Genomic DNA, 10,712 nt, shown 5'->3' with positions numbered 1-10,712 from the left:
TGAAGAACGAAATAGCCAAACGGCCGCGTTTGAAGAAAAAGTAAGTGCTGTTTCAGCAAAACAATGCACTGTGTTACAAGTTAGTGAAAGCGAAGACAAAAATCCATGAATTGCGCTTGGAATTTATTCTACATTCTCCGTATTCTCTATTTTCAGTTCTCATATCTTAAAAGGATGCTAGCTGGTAAGGGATTTTCGTCGAATGAAGAGGTAATCGCCGAAACTGAGACCTATTTTGAAACAAAGGACAAATAATACTACAAAAATGGTATAGAAAAGTTGGAGCGTCACAATAATCGGTGAACACTGACTAAACGATTATTATGATAAACGGCCTAAGTTGAACAAAAAAAAAAAGATTTTTGACCAAAAAAATTGTATTTTACGGTGGTAGACCGGAGACTTTTCTATTGACTTGTTATTTTGGACCACAGAATTCACTTCCAAAAACCTGAGTACCGCAAAATCGGCTTACTACAAGTTAAAACCATGCACATTTTTCTAATATCTCTCATTGTACCCTAACCATATACAAATTTAGACCAGTCTAAGGAAACCCGGTTACTCAACAACCTTGACCTCAAATCGAAATTTCATCAGTAAACGCTCGTGATTTAAATGCTCTTAAATTCCTCACTTTGTTTATTTACAGCCATGCCAATAACAACAATAACAAATCCGAAGCACTGCACTTCAGCTCTGAATTTGCATCAAATTTACATAACGGCAAAATTCCTGAAGAAGAATAAATCAACAAAAATCTTGTACGACCTACACTGTGAGCGATGCATTTGAAAACATTGCAAAAAGATTTGAGACCGTGAAATTTATGTGCAACACGCTGCCACAGCTGCCACATAAATTCCCACCCAACGAGAGGCAAGTGCAAAGAAAACAAAAAGCGTACGAAAAAGAAATAAACGCTAATGACTGGCGCTTTGCCAGCCAACTTAGAGCTCAAAGCATAACAACAAAGCAAACAATAACAAAAACAACAATAACAACTGTCATAAAAACCAACAAAGAACGCTTAGATTTAATCTCAAAGGCGCTGGGGCAGCAAGCGAAGATCATTTGTCCCTCGGTCAGCGTTCAATAAAAAACCAATAAATTCTGTAGCAAACGTTGAAGCAAGCAACAACACCAAGTTGGACAAAAAAGTAAGTGAATTCGGTTGAAATTGTATTAAACTGCGCTTAGCTGCTTCGGCGCGCGCTGGTTGTTAACAAGCTTATGTTTGCATAGCAGCCAGCGAGTCAAGCGACAAGCGGAAAAAATCCACAAAACGGTAGCACAAAGAGCTGGAAATTAATTAACCGTCTATAAGTAGCGCATGCGCCAACCAACACAACAACAACAATAACGCCATAAAATAAACAATGCTCCAGCCGCTTCAGTCGTTAAGCAGCCGCTAAGCGTCTTCGAAGATACAGCTGCCGCGATAAGCCGATGCAGTTACACTATCGCATCTGCACACGAGCTAATCTACAAGAAAATTCTTGCAATTTGTGCCTCTTAGGCGCGCTTGTTGTTGTTCTTATTAGCACAACAATTTATGTACACTTGTTAGCCTAGCTTTTGAACAGGAAGCGCAAATGCTTCTGCCGAAGTAACATCGACACCTCCCACTCCACCTGCTGGGCAGCGCTACCCGCCAGCTCATTGTCCGGCCTGACCTGCGCGCTTGCTTTGGCAGATAGCGCGCTTGTGGCAGCTCAGGGCACATGAGCCGCCCGCTGTCTAAGCTACAGCTCATGCTTAGGGCGGGAAAACATGCTCAGCTCATAGGCATAAATAAGCTGCGCCGCTAAAGTGAACATGAAGCGCCCCCGTTGACCCGGCGCTAGGTTCTAGTGCGCGCTCAAATGACTTTCCACTGAACTCGCACGCGTAGGTGTTTCTATAAATACAAAGCGTTTAAGTGGCTGGAAATTAGTTGCAGCGCGGCCTTAAAGGGATTACCTGTGTGCTGAGCCTCCACACACGCCAATAAATACAAATCTCCAGCCTCTTATCGGCAAAATCGCAGTTGTTTACGTGCAAAGTGCCGCGAAAGCGTCGGAGAAAATTCTCACAACAAATAAAATTTGCTGGAAAGCCGGGAATATATTCGCATTCGCGACAATGTTCCAGAAATCGAAAGTTGTTTCGACTCATTACAAGCGCTGATCGCAGATGGGAAGTTAATTGTCACATTGTGTTTGGAGTTGACAATCAAAATATATTTAGCAGTGTACGGTAATTTTTTACAAATACAACAAGTGTATGGAAAAATAGTTCCGGTGTGGTGACAAACGTTTTATTTCCAATGGATAAGTCGAATTTCCGGGTAAATATAATATATAGTATTATATAATTGTTATGTAGTATGATATATTAAGACACATTAGTTTAAACTAGATAAATAAATATAGTTTACACCACGGAAAAATAATGTATATCAATATACTATATATGAAAGAAATTTAGGGTGTCTGTTCGTCCATTCATTGGGGCAGTGAAAGTTTTTAAAAGTCTTGCTGTTGGGCGAAATAAAACTCACTCAGTCTCAAATGATACTGTGCGCCGTTGAAAAATTACTGAAACTGTTATCTAGAAGATTTTATGTTAAAAAAGAATATTTGAGAGATATAGTACAAAATTTATATGACACAACTACCAGAGCTAACTCAAGGAAATTATAAAATGAAGTAAATCCAGTAAATCAGTAACCAATCTCTAGATTTCTTTCGGATTTCTATAAGTGAGATAACGCTCTTCAATGGCTCTGAAAATGTTTAATTAAGTTAAGAGAAACGGTAATCAACTGAAATACCGATGTACCTGTAAGAAATGTGCATTTTTTGTGAAATACTAAGTTTGATGGGAAGCATTATTCGAAGTATTGCCCATTTTGACCACCTTTCTGGCTATTTGTGGTTACCGTGCCAATAGAAATGTTTCTTTTTTTGAAGCAAACGAATCAGACACCTCTTTTTCGGCTTCTGGGTGGCTTGTGCTTACGAATAGAAGTGCTGCTCAGCCCATGCGTGTCTCATCGATGAAAATAAATGGTAAACGGAAGGTACCAAATCTGGTGAATACGACGGATGGCGTAGCAGCTCCCAGTCAAGTACTTTGATTGTATCCTGCACAGATTCTTCTTAGTGTGCAGGTGCATTGTTGTGTAACAAAATACTTTGCCGTGTCTTTTGAACCATTCTGGTAATTCTTCGACCAATGCATGGTTCACATAGATCATTTGTTGTCTGTAGCGATTAGTATTAACAGTTTGATCAGGTTTTAAAAGTTCATAATATACCACAGCCATCTGATCCCACTAAACACAGAACCTTGCCTTCTTATCGAATTGATCTGATTTTGCAGTCAATGTTGTTGGTTGTCCTGGTGTAACCCATGACATTCTCCATTCAGGATTCTTAAAACAAATCCATTTTTCATCACCGATGACAATTCGATGCAAACCCGATTTTCTCTCGTGTTTTTGAAACAAAATTTCACAACTTTTTTTCGATTTTCCATTTGTCTTCCATTCAATACATGTAGCACCTACTTTCCACACTTTTGGATCTTTCCCAGACCTTTCAAACTCAAAGTGTCATGTTCATACAATATTGCTTGCAGTTCGGCGTCTTCGACCTTTTTGATCGTCTACCACGTTCTTCATTTTTCGCCTCAAAATCATTATCTCTGAATTATTGAAACCATATTTTGCATGTTGCTTCTGAAAGAGCAAGATACCCATATGACTCGACAAGCCTCGATGCGACTCTGCAGCATTTTTCTTCAAATGGAAACAAAAATTAGTGTTTTCCGCAAATCACCACTTTTCGGTGCAAACTTTTACATTTCCAACTTAATGAAAAAATATTATGCTGTTTGTTCGATGACTCACTTCATATCGCTACACCTGGTACTTTCTCAACCTGAGCAAAATCTGTCAATATTCTTAAGTATTCAGAAACGAAATGGAAAAAGGGCCTAGATGAAAAAGCGATCCACTAAAAATGCATGAACTACTGTTTTGTTTCCAGGAGCTTATTCAGCTTTATAATAGGTATCTTGGCCATGCCTTTAAGGCATGTTCACACTGCTACGTAAACTACCTACTTTATAATAAGTTGACGAAGGGGACCGTCGCCCCGGGCGCAAAATGATCTTCGCTGTTTTTTAATATTCAGCAAAATACTTCAACATTTTTTTTACAAAATTTATTATAAAAGATAAAGAGTTGTACACTCACAATGTAATAATCTGAATAACAATGAAAAATATTAATTTTTACTCGAATACTCTTCAGTCTTTGAATTTGTCTTACATCTTTTGGCTTATATATTTCTTAAAAATAGTGATAGAACTTAAAGATTCACTTTTCTAGCTTTGATCGCTGCAATATCACATATCATATCATTGTAATTTAAAGTTGAAGCAGTTTCACATTCTATTGAGAGAATCTCAAAATTGGACAGTTTACTCTGACTCATGGTCGATCTCAAGTAAGATTTGATCAATTTAAGTTTGCTAAAAGATCTTTTACTAGATGCAACAGATACAGGTATAGTGAGTAGTATTCTTAAAGCTGTCGCTAACGTCTTGAAAGCTTCCAGTCCCATTGAAGAAATGTATAATAAAACTTTTTCTGGCGAATTGACTGTATTGTGAGAACTTTGGAACTTCACAATTTGCGTGGCTTCTAGTTCCTAAATTGTATATACTTAATATCGAAGATATTTTGTAAAAATTCACTTTTGTTCGAACCACTTCATGAAACTTGTAGGTAGGTAGATAAAGGGGGGCGGCAGAACATCCTTGGCCCCGGGCACCCGAAGTTGTAGCTACGCCACTGCCTTTTTACTACACCCGGTAGTAACAGCTTTTTATATAAATTTGGAACTTTTGGAATCGTTTTGCATGCGATAATATTTTATCCAAAACCAAAATCCGAGTGAAACCCCATAGCTGACATTGCTATTTTAAGCTAGATTTACTTAATTTCCTCAATGTTTTGAAGAAATCAGTAGACTTTGAGAAAATTCCAAATCGATTTTCTATGGAATTCAAGCTTAAAAGTCCAGAAACTGAATTTGGGGCAACATTTGTAAGAGATTTACTTTTTATTCTTGCATAAATCAATGATATATTAATTTAAATAATTTATCTGGTTAGAAAGTGCTTGAGCCATTTAGATATGATTGAGAACTTTGAAGTAAATTGGTACTGGCAAACATTGTACTTATTATTGCTTTGCAATTGATTGTGTTAGACGCTGGATTGTCAAGCGGCAAAAAACAATTTGAATTGCAGAAAAAATTAGATTTGCGGTATGAATATTTGAATTAAAAATATTTTTGAAATATTCATCAGTGGATTTCTTTTATAAAACGCTTTTATATTTGCATTGCTTAATTGCGTGGTAAAGCTGTTGTGACTTGAGGAAAAATTTTATTGCATGAACTCCCCAAATATGACTCTTCCTAATCCAACTATTATTAAAACATTTAAGAGGTCAGTAGAGTAATCCTTTTTCAAAAATTTATTTTTTGTTTTGCATTTTCTGTTCCCTTATACCCTTAGAATTAACGTAGAAACCCACTTTACCATTGAAAGGTTTCGAAAAAGGCCCAAAAATAATAATACCGCTCGACGTTCGGAGCGTTCAGAGAACACACCTCAAACTTTAAACGCGTTTTTCTCAAAACACACTTTTTAAACTGGCGGACATGATTTCGGTCGAACTACTCAACCGATTTGCTTATTTTTTTTAATGTTCACCAAATGCCTGGCTATCGTCCCTAGTAGATTCATAATGTTTTATAATTTATTGACAATATTATGACAAAATTTATGTGAAAAAACATGAGAAAAAAAAAGTTTATTACTTTTTTATTTATCAATATTTTTTCATGATTCTAGTAGGAACGATCACCATTCACGTACTTTTTAAAAATAAATTGTGTTTTTGTGTTTAAATATTGATATATGTGGTCATTGGTATCCAATGGAGGTTGGTTTTGCAGATGGGCTTAATCAGACAATTCTCACGCGCGCAAAATACGATAAAAGCGAAATCTTATAAATTGATATAACTAACTCGCAAATTAAGCTACAAAACTAAAATTTGGTACAGCGAATGCAGGAGGGAAGGAAAACTATAATTTTTACGAAGTGGGTGTATTCCCGCCTCCTAATAAGTTTAATGCACTTATACCATAAACCACTAGAGCTTTTACTCTCATTATGTGAAAATTGTTGAATTATATACATATATATATATATATATATATATACATAATTCACGGTACTACTAAAAGTATGATAAGACACTATATAAATATTTCAAAAGCTTTAAATTCATCCTAAATGACACAAAAGGACTTCATATCTCAAAGCTGGGTAATGGTGGTGGCACCGTCCAACTTCAAGTGCAATCGCATATCTCAGGGTTTGCTTCACCAATTACAGACATATTTATTACATACCATTAGCATGAGATTTTACCTTACGTTGTGCAATTACTATTATTACTAATACTTTTAGTTATAATTTTAAATTTATATAAAGATCATTAAAAAAAATAAATTCCATCTGATATAATTTTACAGTAAATAAATGAAGTAAATCAGTATCTGAATAAAACTTGGCAGGTATAGTGCCTTTAAAGTAAGCCATCCCACGTCTGAATATTTCATAATTAGGTCAATACCTCTCCCACCGCCACATACCTAAAATAGCTAATTTACATTCCAGTCAATTTCAAATAGCTAATTTAGGTCAATTTGTGCCTTAGTTTAATGAAATTAACTTTTTTTTAGCCACTAGCTGGATGTGAAGGAAATCTGTGTAAAGTCCATTTCCTGATATAGTATCAATATACATATAATATCGGACTAAATGATTATATAGCCTATAATTTTAGTTAGATATGATAGATTTCATCCACTCTTAAATTCCTCGTATAATGATTATTCAATTTTTTCGCAACATGTTTAAGGGGTTAGATGGGTTTACGGGTTTCAAAAAAGCGAACTTTTTATTGTCTTATTAAATTCTACAAAACATCTAGAATATTGTCTTAAATTTTCAAGTTGATCCGAGTAATAGTTTCGGAAATGAAAATTTAATAATTTATTTATTTAAATTTAAATTTTAATTTTTTTTGAAAAATGTCTGCCAAAAATCGAATTTTCATTTTTTTCCACTTTATCCAAGTTCTAAGTTAAGGTTTTAACTAAAACACGTACTTTTTTCACTTTAGATGATCGTGTAAGAAGTTATCCTGCTATGGCGTCGCAATGACCGAGTTCAAAATATTTTTTTCCAAAAATTTCGGAATTTCTTTGTTAATAGTGTATGTTTGTCCCAACAAAAATTCTAATAAAACATTTTATTTTTTACTTGAAAAAAAATTGTTGAAACAGTCTGTTTCTTACTCCTTAATAAAACATTTTGTCAAAACCTAAAGATATTTCCTTTGCTTTGATTCTTACATACATCTAAAAGTTGAGTTACACACGAACTTAGACATTTCTCATTTTTTTATATTCAAACGCGATTGTAATTTATTGAAATAAATAAATTGGATGTTTTGATGGTGTTGGCTGCGCCTCATATCTTCCACATATTGAGAATTTACTTTTTAAGTGTGGATAGACAAATATTTACCTACGAAAAAATCGGCATACATATATACTATTCATCCATGTACATATTGTGACATAATGATTTTTTTCGGTCATATATTTTAGAAAGTTCTATCAAAGCACATAGCAACTTTCGGTAAGTTTTTTTAAAATAAATTGTCGATAAAATAAAAAAGGGTTCTTTGGTTTTATGCCGTACAATCAGTTGATCCAAAATAATTTGGAATTTTTCATATGCTTCTAGCTACAGATCAACTCGTATTTACTTATACTTGTACATGCAACAACTAAACCAGTCTAATTAAACCTTTCCGTATAACCTCTGTATAACTGCATATAATTAAAATTGTATTATGTCTACGTAGTATACGCATATTACTGATCTTGCTTTTATTTTGAACTTGTCAACATATTTTCCAGCTCTTAGCCGGTTTAGTATTATCGCTTAGCTTGTCGCAGCACACTTGTCGCTGTCAGCAGAACTCACTCTTCAATCAATCACCGTTTCAGCGACAACAGCAGACGCAATTGCGGCAACAATTACAGCAACAGCAACAACAACAAAGACAGCAACAACAAGGCTTTCCGAATGCACTAAACACGCTACAGCCGCTTGGCACGACTTTGGGCGCAATTCCGCCGATCTCACCGCTCGCCAGCTTAGTGCCGCAGGTGAAGAACCTTTTGACATTTAATATCCCCACATACTTGATTATGTTTTTCATGAAATTTAATTATAAAAATTGTTGCTTACATATATTTCAAGAATTCCTTTCGCATCTACAATCGTCTGGATCAACCGAACTATGTGCCGATCACCGCCTATCAGAACGAACTCAACTACGACGGCAGCTTTTCCTATGGCTACGCCTCCGCAGATGGCACTACCGCGCAAGCGCAGGGCTACGTAAAGAATCTGGGCTTAGGCGAAGATGTCGAGGCGCAGGTGGTGCAAGGTTCATACTCGTACACCTCACCGGAGGGCACACCCATCACCGTACGCTACATCGCCGATGAAAATGGTTAGCTGACCTTTAGACTTAATAATAATACTTTACTTTAAAATCCACATAATCATTTTAAATTCACTTTAGGTTTTCGTGCTGAGGGAGCCCACATTCCAACGCCTCCTCCCATACCCGATGCAATAGCCAAATCACTGCAATACATCGCGAGCGTGCAACCCTACCAGCAAGCAGGCAACCCCAATTTGAACCCTTATCAAACACCCTTTCGACAATTCGCCGGCGGTCAGCAGCTAAGACCGGGCCAACAACAACAATTGACACCATTTCAACTACAACAACAGCGTGCATACCAGCAACAACTAGCCGGTCAATTGCAGCCTCCCTTCGCGCAGTTCTCAGGCGCTCAACAGCAGCCACAAGCGAATGCTTTCTTCGGCGGTGGCATCGGCGCTGGCTTGGGGGGCGCTGGTTTGGCAGGTGCAGGACAGTTTCCCGGCCAGTTCGGCGATCTGAGTGGTCAAAACTTCACGCAGCAGCCGCAGAATATACAACATGAACAGCAACAGCAAGCCTTGCAGCAGCAGCAGCAACAGAAACATCAACAACAACAGCAACAGCAGCAGCAGCAACAACAACAGCAGCAATTGGCGACACAAGAGTTGCGCTCACGACCCAATCAGCTGGTGAACCCTTTCGGCTACAATCAATATCGCCGCTACAAAAAAGCCGCACAGACGAAGAATTAGGCAACCATACCAACAACTACTTACTCATATGGAAACAGTTACTTACGGGTTCTGTATTAGATATATTAGATTGCATATTTTTTATTCGTTTGCTGCTTAATTTATTTCGCTAAGCGTTTTAGCTTTAATTCAGATAAAGTTTTTTGTGTGTTGTTTTTAATTAATTCAGCAACTTTTATATTATGTATTACTACTATTGATTAAATCTAATGAAATAGTCATTTTTAGTAATTCAAATACATGAAATACATGTGCATGGAAAATCCAAATTGTTGGCTTTTATTAGAATGTCAGAAATCCTACAAAACACTATGCCGCTCCGTTCGCCTCTATGTTTACATGCGAACTTCCTCAGTTTTCGAGATATCAATATGAAATTTTGTACACGTCCTTTTTTGCTGTAGAAGTGCTCAATTGTCGGAATCGCCGATATCGGTCCAATATGGTTACATTAATTTTCTTCAATTGATTCAATGATTATATTTGTGACGTAATAAGATTAACTTTGATGATTGGAAATGCATTTGCTTTTCTCGAAATATTCATCAAGTTGACTAAAAGTGTACTTCGAGAACTAAAATTTCCATATCAAAGACATATATTTAAATATTATTTTAGGAAATTTTTATTTAAAAACTCTGAAAACTTAATCGTTGGCAACTCAGCTTCCTTTCCATATCCAAGAAAAGAATGTTTTTGCAGTGAAACGAGTAATTCATTATTATTTCATCTAAAATAAAAAAAACCAAAAATGCTTCGTTAGCACATGAGTAAATCTTTCAATTGGAAGAAGGAAAAACCACTTTTATTTTTGAGAGACTTTAAACAAAAATAGTTTTGGTGAAATCTTTGCTATGTATTGGTTCAAGAAAATAAGTTCAATACAACAATAAGAAAAAAAAATCGCTTTATAACTTTTCGATAAATCATGTCCACCGACATAAAGAGTTGAGTTTTACGATAAACACGTGTAGTTTCGAAGCCTAATGGTCGGAAATTTCGAAGGGTCCATCACATTATCACAATATCATAACAACGTTATGCTTTAAATTTTGATAAATTGGTCGAGTGGTTCCCGAGATATTAAATTTCACCTAATGGAGGAGGATGCTGCCACGCCCACTGTTCAATTTTCTAAATCGCCGTTTTACGGGGAGTGGGCGATTGGGTGAAAGGAAGTACTATACTCTGTAACAACATGCTGCGAGTGGATAAAAAAATAACAAAAATAAATAAATAAAAATTAAAGTTTTTGTTATTATTCATTACATTCACATATAACTTTGCGATTTAATAATGTTAGTACTTTTGTTATTTGGACAGTAGAAATATTTAACCGAGATATGTATGTACATAGT

General features: G+C 36.0%; 1 protein-coding gene across 1 annotated transcript; it reads left to right on the top strand.

The window, feature by feature from the left end:
* Positions 1 to 394: 394 nt before the first annotated feature.
* LOC120771334 (ras-interacting protein RIP3) lies at positions 395 to 9,518 on the top strand. The gene is made up of 4 exons (XM_040099279.1): positions 395 to 2,329; positions 8,061 to 8,312; positions 8,407 to 8,662; positions 8,735 to 9,518. Exons 1-4 carry the CDS (start codon positions 2,309 to 2,311, stop codon positions 9,352 to 9,354), a joined length of 1,149 nt encoding a protein of 382 aa, XP_039955213.1. The 5' UTR covers positions 395 to 2,308; the 3' UTR covers positions 9,355 to 9,518.
* Positions 9,519 to 10,712: the final 1,194 nt, after the last annotated feature.

This window comes from Bactrocera tryoni, chromosome 3 (assembly GCF_016617805.1).
Source record: "Bactrocera tryoni isolate S06 chromosome 3, CSIRO_BtryS06_freeze2, whole genome shotgun sequence".
Taxonomy (NCBI): domain Eukaryota; kingdom Metazoa; phylum Arthropoda; class Insecta; order Diptera; family Tephritidae; genus Bactrocera; species Bactrocera tryoni.
This window is presented reverse-complemented; position numbering and strand designations above follow the sequence as displayed.